The sequence below is a fragment of the Lipophrys pholis genome (genome assembly GCF_963383615.2).
Source record: "Lipophrys pholis genome assembly, chromosome: 11".
In the NCBI taxonomy this organism is placed as follows: domain Eukaryota; kingdom Metazoa; phylum Chordata; class Actinopteri; order Blenniiformes; family Blenniidae; genus Lipophrys; species Lipophrys pholis.
In genome coordinates this window covers 4,340,659-4,367,917 of record NC_137631.1, presented here as the reverse complement: position 1 = coordinate 4,367,917, position 27,259 = coordinate 4,340,659, and the positions used below count along the sequence as shown (strand labels likewise).

The 27,259-nt window shown below is 42.9% G+C and overlaps 2 protein-coding genes across 5 annotated transcripts in view; one reads left to right on the top strand and one right to left on the bottom strand.

Annotated features, from left to right (window-relative positions):
- Nucleotides 1-26,199, top strand: part of immp2l (inner mitochondrial membrane peptidase subunit 2) — a 39,480-nt gene extending 13,281 nt beyond the window's left edge. For 2 of the 4 annotated variants that reach the window (XM_080475653.1, XM_080475655.1), the window contains exons 4-7: nucleotides 17,139-17,204; nucleotides 22,102-22,204; nucleotides 24,387-24,537; nucleotides 25,821-26,199. In XM_080475653.1, the coding sequence (XP_080331779.1) occupies nucleotides 17,139-17,204; nucleotides 22,102-22,204; nucleotides 24,387-24,512 (295 nt within the window). In that variant the 3' untranslated portion in view covers nucleotides 24,513-24,537; nucleotides 25,821-26,199. Of the gene's footprint in view, nucleotides 1-17,138; nucleotides 17,205-22,101; nucleotides 22,205-24,386; nucleotides 24,730-25,820 lie in introns of those variants that run through there. The other 2 variants (XM_080475652.1, XM_080475654.1) reach the window with 2 other exon arrangements.
- Nucleotides 2,752-9,516, bottom strand: lrrn3a (leucine rich repeat neuronal 3a; the record flags this gene model as incomplete). Its single annotated transcript, XM_080475841.1, has 2 exons — nucleotides 2,752-2,787; nucleotides 7,606-9,516. 2 exons carry the CDS (start codon nucleotides 9,514-9,516, stop codon nucleotides 2,752-2,754), a joined length of 1,947 nt encoding a protein of 648 aa, XP_080331967.1.
- Nucleotides 26,200-27,259: the final 1,060 nt, after the last annotated feature.

Below are 27,259 nucleotides of genomic sequence, written 5' to 3'. Positions count from 1 at the left end.
ATTATCTCTCAATGTTGTTGTTTCTTTTCCCCACCAATTCTATTTTTCTGCTCACACTTCTAAACATGTTTGTGAAATGATAGTGTTTGTTCTCGTAGACATTGAACTTGCCATGCAGAAACAGCCCTCAATAATCATTGGCATGTGTTGTCAATCAAGCTATGGTTCTTTGTTGTTGACTGTCAAACAGCAAAATGAAAGTTTCATCAGTTGGTGCGAGCGTGCAAATCAGTGTTTGTTTATTTTTAATTAGTTTTATTTGGTGTCATAGTAAATCAGGTCAGATGTATGTTTGTAGTCTGGCTCGCCATTGAGAGCTTTATTGCTGCATTCACATTTTTTTTCATGAAAAAGATAACTTGTTAAGATTATATTTGTTTTAATGAAACACAGCACGGCCTTAAATAAATGTGACAAATTAAGTACGTTTCTGAAATGACAGAAAGGCCCAGTATCCACCCTCAGTATGACCGGACTTCGTCACAAACCTGAATGGACGTCACTCAGAAAAGAGCGATGCAGATAACAGCAATGACATTGGTGCACTTTAAAGACACGAGGCAAAGTTTGGTGGAACTTAAACCAAACTAAGGCGATCCCCGTAAAGTAACAAAACACGTGGATATGTCTGCCCTGCATAAAATCAGTAGTTGAATGAAGTGTAGAAAGGCTTACCACTGGAGATCGAGAAATGAACAGTGTGTGTTTCTTTCAGTGTCTTTTGACCACAGCAAATGTGTTCTATATGGGAAGTTTTCCCTTTGTTTCACAAAGCCCTTGCGGCATTCTTTCGGCTGCAAGATAAGTATCTCTAAAAATCTACTGTTGTCATGGTTTTATTTATTTATTGGAGCCTTTGGCAGCTTGGAATCTTGACTATACTGTGGAGTATACCAAGTCTTTTTCTGAAGTCTCTCGAGTCAAACTGGTGGAAGCTTGTTATTGTGCAGCAGGAGATGAAATGCCTGCAGCCTGGCACAACGTCATCTGTCACAGCCAGAGTTAATGCTCACAACACGATAAGCAGGGCAAGGAAGTTTTACCCAAGGGGAAGTGGGTATTAAAGTGAGGCTGCTTTAAGTACCGTGTTCCTCTCCTGTGTTCCATTTGTCTCTGTCAGATCTCTGCCTGTGTCCATGACTTTAAGGTTCCCATTTAAAATGGTTGTTCGTCTGACGAGAGTGTCTTCATTCATTCTTGAGAGTTGGGACAAAACATGTCCTACATAGAAAAGTGTGATTTACATTTAAGATCAAGGAATTCATCATGATTGTCATATAAAGTTCAATCTAAAGGATCTGTCTTTGGGATGGGGCCGATCCGATCCAGTGTCAGTATCGGGTTCCGATTCCAACGTAATTCATCGGAAATTTCCGATCCAACCTGCGGAGATTTCCGACCCACGAGCCTCGTCTGTGCTTTGCTGTTGCTGAAATGATCCACAGTGTTTCCCTGCTGCTGCTCTGCTCGCTGGCTGCAAACTGTGGACTGGATTTCCTGAAGGGAGGCGGGTCTCAATGAGAAGTGGAGTAATGAGTCAGGAAATCCATTGCAGTTTGCAGCCAGAGAGCAGGCTAGGGAAGTAGCACTGTGCTATCCAACTTTTCATGACAACATGTTGCTGTTTTGACGTATTTTACACTAAAAAATACCACAGAAATTTAAGAAGGAGTTTTAAAATTTTAATATTTAGAAATCCGTCTTTTCAGAATAGTGTGAAATCACTTAAGTTTACATGATGTATTTTATTGCATATCAGAGTAACTAAACCCTATTACAACATAATTCAGAACTTTAGATTCTTGTTGTTCTGGAAGAATTAAAATTGTAAGCTTCTTAGTGTGTCTGACGGAGTTGACACAAATCGAGTTCAGAAGGAAAACATTTCAATTAATCAAAAAAAAAAAGTTTTTATTTAGAACCTGTTTCTTTATATGATGAAATAGATAAGACTTCTTTACAGAAATATATCACCCTATATGATCCAGTGTGAATTTTTTTTTTTTAAATTTGGAAAACCTGGTTTGTCCCAACTCTTAAGAATGAGAGTTATACTCCGATATCAGGTTAAATTGGTGTCTGAATCCAGAAATGTTCCAAAAATGCTTCCCCCCCATTATTCCATGTCCAGACATAACTGCACCATCAATAAGCCTCATGAACCTCTTCATCGGCTCTGGCTGTTGTCCTTTTCGCCCACTACTGTTTTTTGTTTTCTTCTCTTCATAAAGGTAACACTTTCTTCTTTCCAATCACTGACAAGTTTCTGATACACTTTGGTCTCTTTCTGCTTTCTGATGCACATTTGATCATTTCTCCTTTAAATTCAGATGTGTAGCTTTTTTTCTTTTAAGCTCAGTCATATACAGTAGTAATGGAATTATAATTATTTTTTGTAGCATTGTACAAGACTTCTGTTGTCATGCAGTGGCCTCTAGTGGTCCCAGATGGTATCTCCTGGAATAGTTTGTATATAAGTCCCTTCTTAATCTCAGTCACATAATAATAATAATAATAATGATAATGATAAGAGAAAGACGATACTACATTTATTTGTAAATCTCAAAGTGCTACAACTGAGGAGCATAACAACGTTCTCATAAGAGTAAATGATACAATCTGATAAAGTCACAAAAAAGCAGAATTCAACAAGGTTGGTAAAACCTATTAAAACGAGTTGGTGGTCATAAGCCTTCACAAATAGAAACATCTTTAGCCCTTTCCTGAAGCTCTGCAGGGTTTGAGGAGCTCTCAGGTGAGCAGGGAGGCCATTCCACAGGCGTGGATCTGCAAAGCAGAAAGCTCAATTGCCCATGGTGTGAGATTTGGTCCTGGGGGGGTTGGAGTTGTTGGAATGGAGCAAGCGTGTAGAGGTGTGAGGAGTGAGCAGCTCCGTCAGGCAGAAAGTCACATTTCCATGCGTGCACTGGTAGGTGAGGAGGCAGACATCGCATTCTATCCAACCGGAGATTGGAAGCCAGTAGAGGTTTTGGAGGATGGGTGTTGTGTGTTCCTATTTTTACACTGGCATCAGGATCCTGGCAGCACTGTTTTGAATTTACTGAAGTTTTTGTAGGCTCCTGCCAGGGATCCCGTATGACAAGTGCGTTCCTATTGTCCAGGCTGGAGGAGACGAAGGCGTGGACAAGTCTTTCCACATCGTCCGGGGTGAGAGTAGGACGGTGTTTGACAATGTTTTTAAGGTGGAGGAAGGTGGTCTTATACAGGTGTCTGATGTAGGTGTCATATGCCGGGTGCGGGTCAAGGGTAACCCCAAGACTTTTTCCTGTGGTGGAGAGGGAGATGACCTGGCCAGAGAAAGTGATGCTGGTGATGGTCGATCAGCAGATCTGGTGGTGGGAGATGAGCAGGTCTGATGAGCGATGAGCGGGTCTGATGATGGGAGATGAGCAGGTCTGATGATGGGAGATGAGCAGGTCTGATGATGGGAGATGAGCAGGTCTGATGATGGGAGATGAGCAGGCAGTTGTCAGTCTGAATATTCTGGGTGATTACCCATTTGGAGAAGCTTGCCTCATTGTGTTTTTTATCACCTTTTTTATTTCTGAAACAAGATGATGCCTAGATTTTCCTCAGTTTTTGCTGTACAGAATTTAAGATGAAATTGAACCCCACAGGAAATGTCTAAAAGCTAACAGAAACTGAAAAACCTTTTAAGTAACCTGTCATCTCTTGAGTAAAATCTTTCCTTTCTATTGCAGCTGCACTTGTAAATACCCAGAATGCTCCTTCCAACGTGGCAGCAGTACACTCCCTAATGAGCCCAGGCCTGGTTATCTTGTACAGGAGAGTACAGCACATCAGTAACATTAGCAGTGTGGAGCATCAGCATTCTGCGTCCTATCTGGGACCAAAACTACTTTATCCTGTTTTTGCACTTCAACCCCACCCGTGTGATGTGAGGCTCAATACAAATGAGGGCAATAGTTGCTGAGCGGTTCCTTCGATAGCGGCGGTATCTCTCCTGACTTACGCCGGGATTGAGTGGGTCGAGGCAGTATGTTCTTGCTGACCTATTCACTACGTGCCTCCACTGGGTCATATTTTAGCTCCTGTGGCGGTGACAAATTGCCACGCTCTAAAAGCCCTGTCCAAGGTTCTGAAACTCAGTTGATCTATGACTGAGTCTGGCTGATAAATGCTTCCCATCAGTTTGTTTGTGACCCCAATTCATCACTGCACTGAGGTTTGTGTTGGGAGTCCATATTGGATTTTTAATGAAAGAAAATATAATACAATTCAAAGTCAATGGGTTTGCCGATGTCCTCACACTTGCCACACATGTACACGCCCATTAGGGCACACACCCGCACACGCACACGCACACACACACGCACACGCACACACACACACACACGCACACACACACACACACACACACACACACACACACACACACACACACACACACACACACACACACACACACACACACACACACACACACACACACACACACACACACGGATACTGGCTCACAGAAAACAAATGAGTCCCTCTTTGGGTGCTGGTTGAGATTGCGTTTCCCTAACCACTGTTAGAGCATCTGGCTTGAATTGAAACTGTAATTGTGTTAGGTCCCCAAAAGGACAGACATTTGACCTGCCATATCATTCTTAGAACACAAAATGATACAACAGCCACTGCCACACAAACTATCCATCCATATTTTTTTAATGTACGATTTTATCCTACGTATCCCTGGAGCCAGTCCCATGAAACGCCATGCAGGGAGAGCTACACAAAACAGCCCCAGACAAGACTCAAACCAGAGATTTAACCAGGGCTCCACCATACAATCGTCACATAAACTATTGTTCTGCAGAACAACAACTTTAAATGATTTAAATGATGTGTCTGTTTTTATTGAGGAAAGAATGGAGCTATAAGACATCACACGAGTTTAATTAAAATGTATTTTTTCATAAAATCATTTATATTACAGTTTTATTTTACATCAGATTAACAGTGTTTTTTTTGTTGTTTTTTTCATTATTACAAACTGTCTTTGCTTGGCGGCAAATCTTTTGCAGACATCAAAGTTACTGGGCTGTGCTTTAATCGGGTTGCACTGCATTTATGACAGATAGCCAAGTAAATTGGCAAGAAAAAGTATGTGGATTTTTTTTTATTTTCTGCATTGATATGTCATACAATGTGATCCCGTGTACAATTCTGTCCCAGTACATACAAATACAAAGTGCTTAACCTAATGCCATTCAAACAATTAAAACTGTATTGGGATGTGAATCAGCACCTCCAAATCTGAGTCCATGGTCCTCTCACGGAAAGGATGGCATGCCCTCTTCAGGTAGGGGGGGTGGTCCTTCCCCAGATGGAGGAGGTTAAGTAGCTTGGGGTCTTATTAACAAGTGATGGGAGGAAGGATCGTGAAATTGGCCACAGGTGCAGTCACTGTACTGGACAGTTGTGGTGACGAGGGAGCTGAGCTATAAAGCAAAGATTCTCTGTTTACTGATCGGTCTACATCTGCACCCTCACCTTTGGTCATAAACTTTGGGTCATGATCAAAAGAAAGAATCGAAAAGTTTTCTCCGCAGGGTGGCCGATGTCATTCCTTGTGATAGAGTGAGGCGCTCAGCCACTACTCCTCCACATTGAGAAGACCCAGTTGAGGTGGTTTGAGCATCTGATTGGGATGCCCACAGGTCACCTCCCTTTAGAGCAGGGGTGGGCATTCCTGGTCCTCAAGGGCCGCAGTCCTACACAGTTTCTATGTGTCCTCCAATCAAGACAGCTGACAGCAATTAATGGCTCCTTATCAAGCTTTGTGCAGAGCCTCATCATGACAGCTCAGGTGTGTTTGAGCAGGGAAACATGGAAAACATGCAGGACTGCGACCCTCGAGGACCAGGAATGCCCACCCCTGCTTTAGAGGTTGACCAGGCACAATCAACTGGGATGAGGCCCCGAGGTCGGCCCAGGACTCACTGGAGAGATTACATGTCTGGCTTGGTCTGGGGGAGACTTTAAGTCCCCCCCAGTCCAACCGTGACCCTGTATTGACCAAGCGACTTAAGAAGGTGGAAGATGTTTTTATTGAACATATCCATTACAAGAAGAACTGAGCTGTTTGCAAAAGAAACTCAAGGCTAATGATTCCAAAAACAGCTTAATCTGTAGTTAAAGTTAGGAAAAGATCTTTGAAAAAACACATTTCATGGCTGTGCTATTCAGACCAAGCATTTGCTGATGTGGACCTTCAGAAATCTCTAAAGACTTGTGGAGTTGAATAAAGCTTAAAGAGGTTACAAAGTCATTTCAAAGACATTGAATATTCGCCATTCCCATGGTATACACCACACGTGTCGAACTCCAGGCCTCGAGGGCCGCAGCCCTGCACGTTTTGCATGTCCCCCAGCTTCAACACAGCTGATTGCAATGAGCAGCTCGTTATCTGGCTTTGTGCTGAATGTGACATTCAGGGGAGGGAGACATTGAAAACGTGCAGGGCTGCGGCCCACGAGGATCTGAGTTTGACACCCCTGGTATACACATTGCTTTAGTACTGTGGTTATTCTCCTCAGAATCAAGACACTCAGGCAAGGTGACACCAGAGTCACGAGTCAAGGTGTTCGTTGAACATGAAGTAGCAGCTAAAGATTTGGACACATCAGTGGTACTAGTTACCATTTCTGTTGATGACCCTGAACAGGCATATTGGCCATGACATGACATCATAGAAAAAGCTCCTGCTCTTAGACCAATCAATTCACACCTGAACAATCTAATTTGGAGACTACTTGGAACATGTGATAACGTCTGCTAAAACTAGGATTGAATTTCCTGGACAGAACACACCATGCAACTGAAACTGGCATCCCAAAGATGAAGTTCGGCAGTTGGGGCTGCGTTGTTTCTTCAGAGCCCGGAATGGTTGCCATTTACTGTGCCCTCAGTGATAATGTTTGATTGGCTGTCAGCCAGCTGAAGCCAAATATTGAAATGAATTTACAACGAAATAGCTTCAAAAACAGAAAATCTACTTTTTGGAGTATCTCACTGTGAGCCCAGATACAATTCCTGTACAGATAATGCAGTTTGTGTTCGTCCATATTTGCTACACAAATGTAGATCAAATCACATTTATTGCCAATGTAATGCAGAACACTTTCAAGTGCTTTACATATTTTTTCTTGCCACATTAGATTATAGTCAATAAATCTGCCTCATTGAGCTGTAATGACACAATCTACAATATTAGAAAAGGTCTCTGCTTTTAGTGATTATGTAAGTGCTAATGGATTTTCCTGTCTCCTGCTGAGTTCAGTGCAAAGAATCATCCAAAATTGCAAAAGTAGGGTGCATAAATTGTCTTGTTGCCCTCACCCACCTTTTCCCCTACTGCATCCATTATATGGAGTTATCTGTTAAGTCTATTACCGTCGCTCTCACCTTGTTCCCAGACACCCCAAGTTCATGGACCGAAGAGGAGGAGGATGGAAGAGTTTGAACCAGCATTGTTTCAGTTGAGTCAACTGATAGTTTCCTGTAAAGGACTTGTTTCCTGTAAAAGACTTGGCTGAAAACAGAACTATAGATGACAGAACAAGTCACAGCTACCACGATTAAAAACAGAGCACAGGGCGCCATCACCAGACTGTCCCAGATCTGGGCTGTCTTCCCTGGTACCACGCTCTCCTCTGTGGTCACATTGACACAGTCCCTCCTATTCCCAGGTTGTGTTGCAGTGACCTCAACACAGATCTGGTAGCTGGTAGAGGGCTTCAGTTGTTTGATGCGGTACTGTTTGACATCCGCAGGAAGCCTGACTGTGAATGGCAAGAAGGAATCATGATCCTCTCCTAACACAGACCAGCTGAGCTGTGAGAGCAACGCTTCTGTGGATTCCCACGACACCATGACAGCGTGGGACTGGACAGATGTGACAAATACATGTAAAAGCTGTTTAGAAGGTGGGGCAATCAGTCCATCCACTGAAACAAGCACAGGCTGTAGGTCTGCGCCCACGAGATTGTGGGCTATGCAGGTGTAGGAGCCAGCCTCCTGCTCTGTGGCATCATAGATATCAAAGGTGCCCTCAGGGTGCATGTAGTATTTTTCAGACACACTACCAGGAAGGACCCTGTCACCTGAGGGCGTCACCCAGTAAATATCAGGTGCTGGTTCTCCAATTGCCCGACAGTGAAGTGATGCTGACCTCCCTCTGTAGATCTCAACTCGTTCTGGAAGGCTTCCTGGTGAGATCAGGGGGAGGCAGATCTCCGTCATCTCCCTGAAGTGCACCTGTCGGACAAATTGGCCTTGGTACTCCGCAGGTTCCACACAAAGAAGGGAGTCCAGCTCCATGAAGCGAACAGCAGTCCTGTTCATGTTAATCCAGCGGATGACGCAGTCGCAGCGGATGGGGTTGCTGTGCAAGCTCACCTCCTGCAGATTGGGCAAAGACTCTATCATGCTGTGGTGAAGTGCACTCAGAGCATTATTGTTCAGCATGAGAGTCTCCAGCCTGGGGAGCTTGAAGAAGGCCCTCGGGTGGATATAGGACAGTCTGGGATTGTTCGTGGCTTCAATTTTTGTGAGCTCTGGCAGATTGTTCAAGGCAAAAGCATCGATGGACACGAGCTCAGGCATGCTGTTGATACCAAGCTCTCTCAGATGCAGCATGTCCATGAAGTCACTTTTCTGGATTCGCTCAATAGAATTCTTGTTCAAATCCAGAAATTTCAGGTTTTGCACTTTCATCAGCGCTGCTCGGGGAACTCGTTGAAGCAGATTGTTGAAGAACGAGATGCTCTCCAAATTCTCAAGACCGACCAGAGAATTTTCTGGAATCTCCTTCAAATTCATCCCGGCAAGCACAAGGCTTCGTAGGTTAGCCAGCGGTTTGAAGTTCATGTCCTTCAGGTGGAGGACGGGATTTTCTCCCAACATCAGTATCTCCAGGTTGGGGAGAGAGTGAAAACATTGACTGTTGATGGTTGTTAGCCTATTGGAATTGAGGTGGAGTCTCAGCAGCTTGTCCAAGCCTTTAAATGCCAATGAGCTAATAGAGACGATCAGATTATGGTTGATGTATAACTCCTGAAGGTTGTGCAGGGATGCAAGGCAACTGTCAGAAAGCTCATGAACCCAATTTTCCTCCACATGGAGTGACAACAGCTGAGGAAGAGTCCCCAGAGAAACATGGCTTAATGAGGAAATGTTATTTTGAGACAAGTCAATTTCTGTGATGTTGGCCAAGTAATCCAAATTTTCCCGTACAGCCACAATGTTGTTTGTCTGAAGCAGCAGTGCCTGTGTCATTAAGGGGAGTCTCTCCGGTACTGCTGTAAGGCCCAAGTCATTACAGTCCACAGTGGCAGCCTCAGAGTAAATAGAGCTTGGAGAGAACCAGGGTCGTATCTCACATCGACACAATGGAGGACAATGAGCAGACTCCTCAGAGGCCACAACAAAAGCAATCAGAGACAGTTCCACCAGCAAACAAACCACAGCTGCTGTCTCCTTCATCTTGGCCGTGTTCCCCCTTAGTCAGTAATTGGCCATTATGGAGTCAGCTGCTAACGCTGTTAAGTTCACATATAAAAGATCATTTGTTACTGCGGTTAGACAGCGTGTGTTTCTGCTGACGTCTGCTCCCCGAAGCTTTGGCCCCCTCGTTTATTTGGCTCTTGGAACAGGGAGGTAACCTTCCAGTTGAGTCTCTGCCAGGTTGTCATACACGCTGCAATATGTCTAGGTGGATGTATCCTTCAGGAGGGAGCCATGCTGAGAAGCAGAGGGACCTCGCTGGCGATGCATTGTTCTGCCTTCAATCATTATTATCCTTCGGTGCTGTCACTGGTGTCAGTTTTCATCTGAGGAGACAAAAGAAAAGGGCTCGTATGACACGGTGCTGGTGCAATACAGAGGCATATTGACATTTGGGAATACTGAAGCTTCTAAACCTCTTCAGCCTCCTTTCATTTTATTCTTCTTCTCATTCTGTGACTGAATATGATTAACCTGCTGCTATGTGCATTATGTGACAGGTCTGAATTCACTGTTGAGCGGCTTAATATTACAAAGGGTCACAAGATTACTGCAGTTGTGGTCTTTTTTTTTTATTTTTTTACTTTTTTTACTTTTTCACCCAAGATATAAAAAAAAACTGCAGTAGAAGATATAGAGCTCTGTGGCAATGTTCAAAAGGTTTTCAACTTCGGCAAAAAACATTGTCAGCCTCCCCAGTGTTGTAATTAGTAGATCTTCTCCACCCCCAAACCTCTCTTTTGTTCTGAACAATGCACCTGCATTCACTTCTCAAATCACGAACTAAACATGCACAGTTTGCAGCAACACACCACCCAGAGATGTTGCACATGCACCACAGTAATATGTTGAGCAAGCTGGCCACGGGACTTTTGCTGTTGTGGCTTTTGCATCATTTATGAGGCACTGAGTCAACATTGTTGGTACAGGTGGCAGGTCCACGGTGGGCTTTGCTTATGTTGACTGCACATATTGATGTTTTGATTAATCTGTGACCGTGAGTGCCGAAGCCCCACAGCTAAATGTAAAAGGGTGGACAAAGCTGCCAGTGAAGCCGGAGCTGATGAGGACGAACTGGGACAATGCCTGCATACGTTAGCTCGGGTCTGACAGACTGTGGCATTATTTTGCCTCTTTATTTTCTGCAGTGTTCATTTCTTCTTGACAATAGTTTCTTACTAATACACTAAATTGGTAAAGTGGTTCAAATTGAATTTGTACAAGACAAAGAAAGCTAAATGAAGTCTCACGTTCTGAAGGCTTTCTAGTAAGTGTCTGTTTCTGTAAGTCAGTGGTCAAAATCCGGAGCTCAGAGGCAGTCTGGGAGGTGGGTCATTAAAAAAAGGCAAGAAGCGCTGTACAAGACAGTGATACACTGAACAAAATCCTAGAATACCTAACACCAATGACAAGCTCTAACAGAATGTTTAAAATCATCTTGTGTGTATGAACATAATGTTTTGCACGATGAGCTGACAATAGTCAAACAGGTTTGTTCTTATTGATCGGGGGGTTTTTGGAGGGTTTTCTACCATAAACTGGGCACCAGTAGCAACATGCTGTAAATGACCATGTAACATTCCCACCAGAGCAGCCTCATCAAAGCAGTACAAGCTTCATGTGTCAGCTGTGTGGAAATATTTTAAATTTGAAAGCGAAAACAGTCCAACAGCCACTGAGGTGGAAACGAGGTTGTACCTTTAAAACTGATTTAGCACAACATGTAAAAAGTAGATTATGACGGGTCTGCTAATTTTAACCAAATGTCCGGTGTCTACCACTGTTTTGAATTTTAGTTGAGATGCTAACCAGGAGATGATGAATAATTTAGAAATTAACAAAGTTAGTGTAAACAAAGAAAAACACAGAAAGGAATGTATATGTCTGATCAGGATCAGCTGTTGATAATAAAAGAATTGGGCAGTGGCGGCTGGCCAATAGAAGTGTGTGTGTGTGTGTGTGTGTGTGTGTGTGTGTGTGTGTGTGTGTGTGTGTGTGTGTGTGTGTGTGTGTGTGTGTGTGTGTGTGTGTGTGTGTGTGTGTGTGTGTGTGTGTGTGTGTGTGTGTGTGTGTGCGTGTGCGTGAAGGCCCCTTCATACTCCCTTTTTGAAGCCATAAGAACAAGAAGAAAATTTGCCAGTGACGTCAGCCAGCTACCGGGAAAAAAGCTTTTTTTGGCAGGACTGTTCATACTCCGATAACAAGCTGCCGAAGTCATAGGCCACGCCCCCTCATAGCAGGCCACGCCCCCTCACAGCAGCCACACGTCTGTGAAGCTGCGTTTTAACTTTTCAACCGCACAGTTTATCTCTCGCCTCCAGTGCGTTCAGAATTTCTCTGAACTGTTTCAGTAATAAAAGAGTTTTTGTCCGAGCGCGATGTTGGTCTGGTTTTAATTACAGAAGCTGACAGCTTTTAGTGATGCGTTCAGGTGCATCACGTAAGCCTGCACTCCGACACTTTAACGAGCTGCGTCGCTCACACAGTAGCGATGCTACAAGCTAAATATGGTTAAAGTATGACTGATAGTCGTGAGCGAGCTGGAACACGCATGCGCAGCACACGGCAGTGCTGAGGTTTCGGCTGTGCGGCACCTACACAGTTCGGCCAGGACGGTTACCACAGCCGAAACAAATTTCTTTGGCCAGAGGGAGCTGGCCGAAGGAAAAGACATCATTTTGTTCGGCAGGACCCTGCACTACAGAACTTTCGTCTTGCTCTCATGGAGTATGAATTGGCCTTGCGTGAGCAGCCAGGGGTGCTGCAGAAAACTTCCGTAGCGGTTTCACCAATTATTGATTAACACCAGAGAGACTAACAGAATTTAACCAATCAGCATCATTTCATGTCTGAGTGGCTCCTTGACCAATGGCTCCTTGATGGTTCCCCAATGGCTCCATGATGGTTCCCTGATGGTACACAGACTGTTTACACTTGTCTGCATTGCATTACCTCTACGTCATTTCCGCTAATGGCCCGGTTGTGAGATGAGTCAACCAGCTTGTGCTGGACGGTATCCTCTGCCCATGCCGCTATAGGACACTGTGTCTCTGCAGACTCCTGAGGCATAGACGTCCATGTTGCTTTTCCATAGTTTCTTTGGAAAGCTGGGATGTTACAAAGACTGTATAACTCAGACCAGCACATTCTCTTAAGCAAAAACATGGCGCAAAATGATGACGTTTACCTATTTCATATAGCGTTTCTTCCTGTGACTTCGCTGTCCTTTAACGCATTTGCAAGACATGCTGTTCACACTACAAAGTCCATGTGGTCAGATGTGTCCCTGACCACCTCGGGAAGTGGTTTGAGTGAAAGCACTTTGGTGCCTGTTCACACTTGTTTTTTGGGCTCATCACCTGTGATCTGATCACATGAAACACTTGTTAATGCCACGTCTGAATGGGCCCTAAGTGTCATGTCTGTTTGCTCTCTTTCCTCTCGTCATGCTGATCTCCTCTTCCTCTCCTTTGTGTCTGTGTGGCCCTGTGCTCCTCCCTCATGTGTCTGTGCTTGTATCTTTGTCAGTGCCTGGTTTTAGTTTGATTAGTTTGGCTCAATCTTCATTATTCCTGTGATGTACATATGTCAGTATTGATGCAGTGCAGCTTTTAGCACATTTCACCTGACCCAATCACAGAATGTCAGCTCGGTTTCATGTGGACATCTGCATTGTCACAGCTCTGGTTCAGGATTTCAGTCTGTCTTATCTTCTGTCTCCATGAGTTGTTTTACTTTTGTTTGACCCCCTCCTGATACCTCGTCTTTCAGGTCTTGTCAAGTTGTCTTGTTATTTCTCCTTCTATATCATGTTCAAAGTCTTCTTGATTCATGTTTGTATTAATGTGCACTCGTGCTGCCCTCATCTCATGTGTCTACTTTCTCTCCCCTCATGTCCTCCTCTGTGCTCTCTCACTCTGATGACCCTGGATTATTGTCAACTTTGTATATTTCTGCTGTCCTCATTGTTGTCGGTTCAGAGTTTGTCTCTTCAAAGTGTTTGTTCCAGCCATTTCCAAGCCTTTTATCTTTCTCCACTCCTAGTTTTGACGTATGTCTTTCTTCGTCCTGAAGTGATGCGCTTTAGTCCTCTTATTGCATCTTCTGTAGAGTTTGTGCATGCAGATACATCTTGTTCTCAAATCTGATGGCGGATGTGTGAGTAAATGCAGGCTCAGTCAGATGATGCCTAATAAAAGTTAGTCCACCGGCCTCTGTGTGAACCAATCTATCTAATCTGCCCTGTAATAATCCAGGATGGTTTGGGATTAATTCATCAGCACGCTGTCTTTGTACAGTTTGTCCTGCTTCAACAAAGGAAAACCATCAAACGTTCAAGACTGAGAATTTAAAACAAATGTTTAAAAGATGTTCGAAGAAGAAGAAGACATGTGTACAATATATTTTTTCTATTAAACTGGAGTTCAGAACAAACCTGCTTCATTTTAAAGAAGAGTAACTTGTACTAAGGGAGACAATTTTTTCCCAGTTTTACTTGCACTATTTAGGAAAACACACACTCATACTAGTTTGTATGTGCTTGATCTTGATGTTTCTGATATGGCACAAAATCAAAATGCTAATTAGTTGCTGCTGTTACTATTAGATTAACATTGCGTCATGATGGTGTAGCAGACTCACCAAAAAGCAGTTTTCCTTGTGTGATTCAGACACTGAGTCCAGAGAGAAACCACATGATCATTGAGGCTGAGCATTGATGTATTACTTGTGGCGCCACGGAGAGAGCTGCATCTTTAAAGTCTCTCCAAGTCTGACAGCAGAAAATGGAACGTTTATTCAGCGTCAGGAGGCTTCGACCCTTTTTGCTTGGAAATGTGGTGAATATCCAGAGGAACACTTAAAGGCACCTTAATGCACTGCTGTTAAATATGGGCGAGCTTTAAATACAGCAGGAGGAACGGAGGGAGAGGATGAGGTTCTGGTAAATTTGGCAGGCAGTGGTGTGGACATCTGTCCTCCTGTTAGCGCACATCAGACTGTAGCCGTCCTGCCACCTGCACATCACCACATCACACAGCAGCAGACGCTCTCCATCCACAGCTAATGACGCCTCGACACGCTCATCTTGTTAGGACTCCAGAAGCCCACCAGCGGCTGTCTTTTCCCAAGGGGCTCTCTTTTTCTGAGCTTGTTATTGGGATTTTTTTGGGGCTGACTCCCATCGTGTGTCCTTGCCTGATTGTTCCTCCTCCTTTTGATCCCCCCCCCCCCCCCCGGCATCCCACTCAACCCCTCAGCTTTGTGGGGTCTTTCTTTCTGTGACTTTGTGGGGCAAACCTGTGGAGTGACACTAATGACACTCAACTTAAAGCAGCCAGCAGACGGGCGAGACACAGACGCAGACTCCAGATACTTGGAGACGCGAGGGTTGATGTCAGCGAGCTGCATCGTCCTCACACTCCTTCAAAACCTGCGGCAAAGATTCCCGGCTGCTTTTCTCATCCTCCTCATCTGTCAGAACCACAAGCTGAGTGTCCACAGTACTCAAGGACTGCTGCAGTTTTCAGCACACACACACACACACACACACACACACACACACACACACACACACACACACACACACACACACACACACACACACACACACACACACACACACACACACACACACACAGAGGAACCGCTGTGCACACACATCCAGGCACATTAACAAGCCATGTAGCAGGCAAACACTCACCACTGGAAGCAGCATCCATCATGTCCCATCCACCGTGCCGAGGCAGAGAGGCAGCAGGTATTCCTGACATGGCTGCAACTGCAGGGCGTGTGTGTGTGTGTGTGTGTGTGTGTGTGTGTGTGTGTGTGTGTGTGTGTGTGTGTGTGTGTGTGTGTGTGTGTGTGTGTGTGTGTGTGTGTGTGTGTGTGTGTGTTCAGAGTATGTTTCCAAGCATCGACATGCAGCGGAAACAGGAGCAACAGCAATTTCCCAAAATCTCCAAGAACAAATGTCTTCTCTTCTCTCTTTGGCTTCCCACGGCAACAGAAATTGTAGAAGGAGAGGGAGGGAAGGAGAGAATAAAAGGCTGAGTGGGAAAGGAGGGAGGGGGTGAGAGAATGAGATCAGAAATTAAAGAGAGAGATCGACTATGGGAGGAAGGCTGAGTGATCGTTCCTCTTGTCTGCTGTTGGAGGGGAGCTCATCCATCACTCTATTAGGCACGCACACACACACACACACACACACACACACACACACACACACACACACACACACACACACACACACACACACACACACAGTCCAGCTCCCCTGGGCCGGCCAATGAGGGATCAGTTCTGTGGCTGTTGGTAAATCCAGTTGGCTTAGTGAGCCGTCAGTCACTCATGACTCTCCCTTGTATCCCCACGGAAACACAGATGAGCAGGAAGAGGAGGTGATGCTGGGAGGGGTGAGGAGAGGAATGGGAGAAAAAGGACAAAAGAGATGAGCAAGTTCAGGCTGAGTGAAAAAATAATGCAAGAAAGGGAAAAGTTAATATGAAATGCATAAAGTGAGACGCAAAGAGGAGGAACAGAAGTAAAGAATCTCAGGAGGATGAGAATGACGAAAAGGATCAACAGGTAGAAGAAGAAGGCAGGCAGGAGACTTGTCCATCTCCCAGGCAGAAGTCATTGAGGTCGAAACACATCCTTGTGGCTTCACTGAGATTGATCATGAAATCTGCTCAAACCTGAACTGCTGTTCTAAACTGAGTGAAGGAAATAATGAAGCTCGGTCCACAATGCTCAAAATAGCTCATCCATCTGAAATGTCCTATTGCATCCAAGGCTCAAGTATCTGTTAAACCCTATACCACTCAAACCCATACTAATATGTCATGTCTTTATTGGAAAAATCCATTAAACGTTCACAGTGCTGCAGGGAAAAACGACATTAATCCTGGATTTAATAACCGGCTGAACCTCTTTAGCTTCTGAACCAAGAGCTTCTGTTTGGAGCTTCACAGCAGTCAGAAGGACGTTTTGGGCTTTTGTCTCCTACAGAACTGCTTCAGCTCATCCTGATGCCACATTATTATTGTGCTCAAATCTACCCACAGTTACAAATAAAGTAACCTTGAACCTTGTCATGTCTGCAAGTTTTCTGGACTATGAGGCTGCTCGTTAACCCAAATGTGGAACACGAGCTTCGTGTGAGCCTGCAAATATTTCTAAATACTCCAAAAATAACTCCAACAGGTTGTATTCCATGGTCCATGACAGACCTAGACCCTTCTGCACAGACCACCCTGGCAAAAACAACAGTGACCTGCAAGCTGACAGCTGCTACCTGTAGATTTATATCCATGTAGACCACCAGTGTGCCCGAGGCAGCATTGATTCTTACTGCTTTGTTTGTGTCATATTCAAGTGACACACATACTAATAATGAAGTCAGGAATTCATTGTGTTGAACAGTTGAACCTTGATGAATGCTGAACATGTTGTGTCCTGCAGAAATATAGCCATATGTCAGATTATTGAGATAACAGTGAATTAATTACCGTCTGCAGACTTCTGAACTCACGTCGCGCTTGTTGGAGTTAATTGAGTTTTTTTTCCCCGTTTAATTTGAAATGTATTTCCTGTTTCTTCAGGTCTCCGAGGAATCCCCAACAGAAGATCATCAAGCGGGTCATTGGCTTGGAGGGAGACTTCATCCGGTAAGAAGTTCCTCATCATCTGCTGCTCTTCAGGGGAATGATGGGTCTAATGTTTGTCATGAAACGACAAGAAATCCACCTCAGTTAGTCATTGGATGAAAAACTGCACGGCTGAGTTATTGAGATATTTCAGAGCAAATTGACCATCTTTTAACCTTTTATGTGTCCCCATATCTCAGAAATCAAGGAGACGTTATTTAAACATCAGTCGATCTGACTTGTGTTGAGCAGCATGTCTGGTTCTTAAGATGTGGTTTTAAATGTATTTTTTTTAGGTATTACACATCTCGCGGTCAATGTGGAGGCCAGAAGTGCCACACAAACACATCGACTCAAACCTCAAACCTGCAGCTAATTAAGTTCGTGGATCCTCATCAGAATATATTTTAAAACAACCCAGAGAGAAACAGAAAAGCTCATGTTACCTTGAAACTCTTGGTTGTGCTCCTGTCTTTTGTTGTTTCAGCTGAAGATAATGTTCAGTCTTTTCCTCTTGGGCTGAGTGGGTGAATTTCCTTCAGGAGGAAGTGACCGCTTTTCTCCCACCATGTCACACCATGTTCCCATGAGAAGATGAGCTCCAATAATGAAACTGAGAATAGAACGTATTGACCTGATCAACTTGTACACCCCTTGGCTTTTCATTTAAAATGATCCAAGTATAGACAAATAACACAAAAGATGTGAATCAGAGTCAGGAGATTAGTAAAAAGAAAATGAGATTTCAGGTATTAAAGCTAATTTGATTCAGGAAACTTCTCACACAAACAGATTTTTAAACACTTTCATTCAAGATTTGTTGGGTTGTGTTGAACTAAAAGAGGCTGGAAAGTCACTCAAACAACTTTTGGGATCCAATAATCCAGAAAAAGAGACAATTCAGTTCTGTGGAAGTAGAAATCCATCCCAGATTAATCCAAACAGACAACACAGAATAATACCATAAATGAGTCCGGGTCTTAATCTCAGGCTGAGTTGGGAGCCACTGGAGACATTCAGTCTTCAAATAGTACAGAAATACATTTTATTTCAAATATTCTGTAATAATTCAAAACAGTTCAAAACATCGAGGCCTTTCAATGAACAAATATACAGACGTGGAAGTATTCATTATATATCGCTATACAAAGTCTAAGCATGAAGTGCAGGCATTCTTCTTGAGCATTGTCAGATTTATTTATGAGATTGTTTATAATGTAACTTGAACATAGAATTAGTACTTTATTTATGAGGGGAGAAACTTAATAATTGATTTCAGTCTTGGACCTGGCGTGTGAGGACTTCCTTGTGTGTCGTCTAGACCAGCGGTTCTTAACCATTTTGACCTCGGGGCCCACATTTCCCAGTCCATAGTGGCCCAGAGCCCATTCAAATATTAACACTGTATTAGTATCAAAATTGACCTCACTCTTGTTTTGATTCGTATTCGATAACTAAATCAAAGCTCAAAGCTTGTGAAATATATTACATTATACAATGTGATCATCACAAAGACATTTATTTGCCATGTGTACTGTATGTAAAATCCCTACATACAACAAGATGCCGAACAGGCTATCAATTCATGAAACAAGGCTAAAGTCAGGCTTATTAACGCATAAAAAAACTTATTAGATTTTAATACAGCAAAAAAGGACTCTCAAAAATATTGGTGAGAATAATAGGAAATTTGATAAATAAAATTATGTGGTGATAAAATAATAAATACATTCAAAACAATAAAAGTGTCATTAATAAATAATCTTATAAATAAAGTGCAAACGAAAGTATAGCTTTATAATCTGGAAATTGGTTTGACAGTTGCTTCAACCGTCTTCATTTTTGCATTGCAGGAGCAGAACTTGCTTTTCATATCTGTGACAAATGAACAATAACAACAGTCACAACAATCACTTTTTAAAAAAAGCTAGAACTCTCTTTTTATGAACGTCTCTTGATGAGACACTTGGGCCTGCTTCTCAGACATGATCAGATCCAGTCTGGGTGGAATGGGGGGAAACGGTATGTCTTCGTGCAAACTACTGTCCCAGCGATAGTGAACAAAAACCAGTCGCAGTGCAGCATTTGTTACATCAGTGGACTCGTCTGGTTGCAAAGAGAAAAATGGACACATTTTTATTCTTTCTAGAAGCTGATGCTGTATATCTGAGGCCATGTCTGCGATACGGTGACTCACAGTGTCGTTTGACAGTGGGATGGTCAGCAGCTCCTTTGCGGCACGTATCCACAGCGGCAGGCAGAACCAATCCCTCCGCTATGGTGAACGCTTTCTTACTTTGTGCCACACGTCTGGCTACGAGGTAGCTGGCTTTCAAGGCACATTTAGAATCGCTGGTCAGTGATACGACAGACCTTTTCGGCATCTGGAGCCCATTTTCTTTTCTCTTGAAAAATTCCACCGGCTTTCCCACGAGCGTTGGATGTTTGGGTTCAAGATGCCGTTTTAGTTTTGAAGGCTTCAGTGCTTCGTTTGATAGTGTGAGCCCACACTCAACGCACTGGCCTCTCGGAATTGCCTCATTACCTCCGTTCACAAATCCGTACTTAATGAAGTCCGGATTCTACCTGCGCAAAATGTTTGCCTTTTTGAGGGTGGGGCACCACTTTCATCTTTATTTCTTCTTTTAAAATACTTCTCCATCACTTTCTTTCATAAACTTTGGCTACAGGCTAATGGCTCCGCTTACCGAGTGTCTTCTTCTGCTTATTGGAGCTTGTTAAACAACTGACTGTCGCATTACTGCCACCAGTGGTGGGACGCGGTACTGAAACTGAGCGTCTGATGGATAACAGACAATATCTCTGGTCAATTGATAACCTATGCGGTCCCGTGGCCCACAGGTGCAAAACAGAACGTTTTTTGCGGCCCTCCAGGTGGCGCTCCCGCGACCCAATGGTTAAGAATCACTGGTCTAGACCACAATACTAAATTAGTTGGGCTCTGGAGGTTAAACAGGTTTTAGTTCAAACATCTTAACAACATAGACTGTGACTGTGACTGCAACACCTTAAAAAAAACTTTACATAATACTGTAATTAAATGAATACTCATGTTGTCATATTTCCAAAGCTAACAGGCTCTGTTAAGACTAGTTCAAATCCAACATGATGGGTTTCCTGGCTTTTAGTCAACTAGACAGATACTGTACACCAGATTTGAAAAAATAAAAATGCTTCAGTACTTTCACATTTGAAAAAATAAATAAATAAATTGATCCATCACTCCTTAATATTTAGACTACTCAGCAGAAACGTGTTATGAGTTGTTGGTACATTTCTTTTTTTACATTGTAGCATTGATGTTGATGGCTTCTTCATTTTCAGCATTAAGATGTTGGACTGGATGGATGAGGATTACATCCTCAGCAGCTCAAGTGCAACAAAACATGAAGAGCTTTGCTATTCCAACTGAAATATTATCACAGTGTCACATTTCTTTCTGTCTTTTACAGACAGAAACATACAGAAATATCCTCAGTGTTACATCATCCCATCAAAACATTTCCTCTAACTTTAGTGTGTGTTTGAGAGTCATCATTGACATCTTTCAGAGTGATCTGAATCACATTCCATGTTTTTAATGTTGGAAAATTACTTCAGTAACTGTATGAAAATCTGCATGTGGTAACATTACCTTTGCCTATCAAAACCTTCAAGTGAAGGTGAAAAGGTTTTTACCACAGAAACTCTCCGGCTGCCCTCTGGGCAGAACAATCAGGGTTTGTAGAGCCGAAAGAAACAAAACTCTGAAATACTTTTTATCCCCGAGCGATCAGGCTGCTGAACAAAGGCCGTGTGTGAGACTTTTCTTATTTAAATATTAATTCAGATTAATTTGACTGCGACGGGGCGAGTGCCTCATCCCATTATAAACTTTTCACTGTGACAATTAGGACGATTGTGATTCTAACACTATTCCCTGACTATATACCCTGAGTTTGTCGCTTTACACACAAAATGACTGAGAATACATTTAAGAAGTGGAATTAATGTGTTGTCACATGAGTTACGCCTTCATTTTATCCATGAAATAAGTGACCCATCCACATTTTAACAGCAGCCTTCGAGAACTCTTTATCATGAAATTCATAATGAAATGTTTTACTTATTTATTTCCTTCCTTTTAAATCACATCCTCCAGATATTTGTATTATACAGTTTAATGGGATTTCTTACTTAGATATTTAAGTAACTTCAGAAATGTATCAATTCTTTCTCTATTGATCAAGCTATTGAAAGGTACTGAAGATTCAATGCTTGTTAATTTGTTAAAAACATTAAAAAGTGTGTTGCTCCAACCAGCCAATCAGAAATCAAACCCTATATAGTGTCATCTGGGGTTCAGCCAATCCCAATCAAGGTAGGCCCTCCTCTGGCACATGGCACCACAAGAGGAAGTAACTTCCTCCTCTTCCCAAGATGGGCATGTGGGCGGGGCCAGTCCAGCTCACACAGACACAGCAGATTCTGAATGTGGCTCCTATGATCCAATATTCAAATGGAGGAAAATTAAAGAAAAGCTGGATTTGGGGCAATAAACTTTAAATACAATGTTTTTGGACTAATGAGACCATGTGAACTTGTTGAAAAGCTGAATACAGTATTCTTACTCGCACAAACTGTAATAATCCCTTTCATGATCAGTGCGATGCAGTTGATGGAGACGTCCTCTTGGATGGGGATGGATTGGGGCTTGACCGCCTGGTGACTCCAGTACGACACCTCATCAGTTGTGCACCCCGGCTCCATTGGGTGTTTTGACCCTTTTTATCACAATACACCCTCACCCGAGGCTGGCCCACCGCAGGTCGATCAGGCCTGGGGGTGTGTCGCACCGGAGGCTCCGTGAGGATAATATGACCACTTTCAACATTGTCCCTTTTCTATATCTCCTCAGAACGCTAGGATACAAGAAGCAATATGTTCGAATCCCTGATGGTCACTTCTGGATTGAGGGCGATCATCATGGACACAGCCTGGACAGCAACAGCTTTGGACCGGTATGACTCGATCATATGTGTGTGTGTGTGTGTGTGTGTGTGTGTGTGTGTGTGTGTGTGTGTGTGTGTGTGTGTGTGTGTGTGTGTGTGTGTGTGTGTGTGTGTGTGTGTGTGTGTGTGTGTGTGTGTGTGTGTGTGTGTGTGTGTGTGTGTGTGTGTGTGTGTGTGTGTGTGTGTGTGTGTGTGTGTGTGTGACCATAGGCTCTTACGAAGAGAAAACATTGACTAAATTGTTAAAGTAATTACCCCTTTAAATAAACACAGTTAACTCAATGGTGAAAGAGACATCTCAGTGTAAAGTAACATGTCGAGGGTAACGGGTAATGATTCTCTTTTCCAATATAGTGAATTTGAAAAACAATGATTTGAATAAACACTTTTAACAAAACAAACAGACTCGTCCAGAATCGGCTCCAAGGACACCATACGCTCAGCGCTCAGCGCTCAGCGCTCAGCGCGGGTGAACAGTCAAAACTCTCTTCCACTAAAGACAAGTCCACAACTCGTTAAAAAAATCCTTAGAAAATCCTTCTTCTCTGACTCGTGGGTTTTCTCCGGCTCCTATCTCCTTTTCTTCCGGCCGCCGCACTTCCCTCAAAACAACAAAATAGTCCCTCCCCGCTGTGTCACCAGGGACAGATAAACAACAAATAATCTTTACCCGGTAAAAAAAAAAATACAATCAATAGAACTGCATTATTTATATATTTAAACAGTATTCACAACTTTAAATTGTCTATAGAAAATCTAAAATTATTTAGGTTTTTCTCAAAAAAATAAACAGTAGAATCTAACTTGAAAATACAAACAATAATAACAAATAAACTGACGTTCATCAGGTTATTACATATATCAATATTTATGGGTTCAGTTTTGAATGCATTGCTTGAAATTAGGAAAAAAGGGTGTCTTAAGACCGATGGTGAAGAGGTCACAGTGTGGTGGTTTATGCAGGATTGGGGTTTGTGAACGGGAGCTGGGATTAGACCGTCGTGAGACACGTTAGTTTTACCCTACTGATGACATGGTTGCAATATTAATCCTGCTCATTACTGAGTCATGTGTACAGACTCGGTTATGAGCAGGTCACACGAACCAGGCTGAAATGTCTCAAAGATTTGATTTGAGTTCAGAAAGGAAATGACCTGGGAAGTGAGTTTTTTTCTAAAATCTTTAATGAAAAGGCAGCTTGGTCTAAAATGGCTCAAAACACAGGGGTGTCAGGTCTTCCCGCCCCTGTGTGTCTCACCTCACGTTTTCAATGATCCTGTCGTGTTCTTCCCCTGCTCTGCACTAATGTGCAGAAGGTGTGTCCCTGCCTTCCCTGTGCGCAGGTCCGTCTAAAAAAAAAAATGAATATCATGAAAATGTTCAATATTTTTTGTCACTCATTTCAGAAAGTCAAACCCATAGATGATATAGGCTCATGACACGCAGAGTGAAATATTTCAAACCTTTATTTCTTGAAATTGTGATGATTATGGCTTACAGAGAGTGAAAACCCAATATTCAGTGTGCCAGAAAATTTGAATATTGTGGAAAAGTTCAGTTTTGGAAAGTCATGGTGTCACACCCTGATCAAGACTCCACCTTCCTTCAAATGATCCCAAAACGCTAATATAAAAGAGCGAAGTCAGTATTGCAATTGTACACCACTGAATCTAAACACATGCTATTTTGGTTTACTTGTTGTTAGTAAACATCAAAATAATACAAATTCCCAAAGAGTTGATTGGTTTGATGGAAAACTGTCTGGACATGTGCACATGTACTGTAACTTTGTCTGTTTTCCATTACTCAATCTGAAAGGTGAGAGCCTCTATAGTTTACTTTGAGTCTTAAGAATTGGTCTTAGGTCTTTTAGGGTCTTAGGGTCAGTGCTCGGGCCGGGGTTAGTGAATGAGACCGCCTCAGTGTCTGAACGTCCAGTGACCGAGATCGTTTAATCGGGATGAAGGGATGGATGGGGCAAACCATCTGTACATATTATAATACTTTTAAGACACTTTTCAGGACACTCAAAGACGCTTTACAAAGCAAAAGACAAAGAAATAGATCAAATACAAGCAGGTGTATAGATGTAAAGCAGTTTTCTTAAACAGATGTGTCCTCCACTGTTGTGACGCTTGTGGAACTTGTAATTCTGAGCTGAGTTTTTCTTTAAATTCTTCATCCCCCTCAGATCTCAGTCGGGCTGCTGCATGGTCGAGCCTCTCACATCATCTGGCCCCCAACACGATGGCAGCGAATCAAACCGTCTCTTCCTGCAAACCGGGGACCGCTGGACTCTGAAGAAGAGGAGGGATGAAGAAACAGGATAAGACAGGCTTTAAGTGAGATAATCCCAAAACTGCTGTTAGATTAACAGTCATGACAGTATACTTCAGGTTTTTTTTTTTTTTTGTCTGTTTCATTTATATTTGTTACTTGAATGATTCCGTCTGACAGTTTGAGTCAAGAACAAGCTGTTAAGTGTGACCTTGAAAAGACTTTGAATAAAGATGAAGGTGATTTTAAAACCAACCTACCTCAGGTTCATTCCTTCTTACATACATGTTCATTTTGAATTTAACACTGAAAACTGATGATTTCTCGTTGTGTTTGATCCAACATTTGACATTTTTTAAAATAATGTTTGGCAAAATGAACCAATCAACACTCTCTTCTGCTGTTTCACGTCCTCTTCAGCTACATGTACATGCTGCTGGATAAACCACAAGATTATTCCTTTGTCATGCTGGGAGGCTTAAGGGTTGCTTATTTTGTCAGGATAACTCAGTCCCTCTCCAAATTGTTTAATATTTATGTTTGTCCACAGCTAAAAAAAAATGTTTGTAATTTCACTAAATTGCCCCAAGAACCTTCTAAATGTAACAGGGACACGTTTTCTCTGCCTATTCTTTCATGTGAGCAGACTTCAGGTCACCTGACTTCTGAGTTACTCCCAACAGGAAGACAAAGCATGGCGGACAGCACTTCTAGTCTTTGTGGACAATACTATGTTCTAAGACAGATTGTGGCTTTAGTTTTTCTACCAACAAATGTACACTTTATTTTCACGGTACCCATTCCACTGCACGATCCATACTTTTTTCTTTCAACATACATTCATTCATTTTTCATCAGAGCAAGGTTTGCTTTGTGGTTGCCATGGCGTTGCTATGGACACTATTAACTACAGGCTTCAAAGACCCACAAAGACCCTGTGCACGTGCTTCTCTACGAGTTATACCAAGAGAGTTTTTGTGATATTTAGTGATCATTTGTGTGCCCACTAACGTACTTTCACATATTTTATTTAGCCTGATTTTAAGCCAGGACCCACATTGAGATTAATAATCTCTTTTTCAAGTGTGTCCTGGAGAGCTGGGGAGGCTGAGGGTCTTGGTCAGTGCAAGTTTTTGAGACCGTGGGGGAAACCGGAGTACCCGGAGGAAACCCACAAATACACGGGGCGAACAGGCAAACTCCACACAGAAAGGGCCTGTATTTGAACCCACGACCTTCTTGCTGTTAGGCAAGAGCACTGTTAAGATATTAATTCTTAAAATAACTGCTCTGCTTAAAAACTGTGTGAAAGATACTAACTTGCTATAAGGAAATGTGTTTATCTCAGTGTTTGTAGGAGACAAAGCCTGTGAAACAGGAACTTGAGTGGGGAGATCGAAACCTAGACTACAATCTGAGGAAACCCGTCACAACTGGTACCTCTTGATGACCTCGCTCAAGTACCCCTTGACCCCAGGCTGGCTTCGTGACATCCTGCAACCACAGTTAACCCAGCGGTGACCCCGTGACTCACCATCTGGACCGCCCTGCCTGCGAGCAGATGAATGTATAAATACACATTTTGCATAGGCAGACACGTCTTTCTTCCCGTGAGCTGCTCGCAGTTCACGTCGCTCGGTTTAGAGTAGGAACCAGGACCCAGAATTCTGTAAATTGTGATTATTGCTTGCTTACTGCACTTCAATATAGTCTGAAGATTAATTTTTAAGAAACCTGACTCATGTGTCTTTCTTTAGTTAGACTGGCAACAAAAGGACTTGTGGTGCGAATTAAAAAGCACCCAAAAGCATCATTGTCCTGCTGTATTGAAATCCGAAATATGCCTGCTGCATAAATGGTCAGTGGTTCATAATTATTTTTTATTATTATATTGCAAGGCTATAATTTTTGTAAAGTTAATCTTTTTCCCAATATAAGCTATTCACTAAAACATCTAGTCGACTCCTTTCAAATTTTTTTGTTAATTGTGACGCACATACTTTTCCCTCAGCTATATTAACAAATTATTATACAAATGTGATGTAATATCACATCATAGGGCACAATAATTAATGCATTTGCATTTAGAGAGTTACGATATAAACCATGTTTTTACTTTTGTTCAATTGTAACAGATACAAATTGTCTTGATAGTTGAACGTGCCGGTTACGTTCAATCAATGAGACCGAGACGGCTCCGTGCGGAAGTGCTGGCAATCATTTGTTTTTCAGTCCTCCTCGGGTAAACCCCGCCAACCTACAAGAGGGCGCTCGAGGGTGGCACATCGACTTAATGGTTTTAGAGAACTCACATTTCTGACTTTTCGGGGTTACTCCAGCCTTCAGAACTGCCTCAAGTCGTGTGTCGTGTTGGGCCTGCGCTTCAGCGTACACCAGTTTGTCGTCCGTCTGGCAGACCACACCGTCCAGCCCCTCCAAGAGCTGGGACATCCCTTTCTGGAAATGTTCGGGAGTAGATGAGATGCCAAAACATTCTATTAAAACAAAATCTCCCGAATGGTGTGATGAATGTGGTTAAGAGTGCTGAATCTCTGGACAAAGGGGTTTGCCAGAATCCTGCGTTTGCATCGAGTTTTGAGAAGATCTTTGCATCTTGAAGCTGTCCCAGAGTGTGCTCGACTGACGGTAGCATGTGTCGTTCTCGTTTGACACAGTCATTCAGTTTGGTCGACACATATACGTACCTCTTCTTCTGATCGCTTTGGAATCGGGACCATCCCGGCACACCAGTCAGTGGGCCGCTCCACTCTTGAAATGACCCCCAGC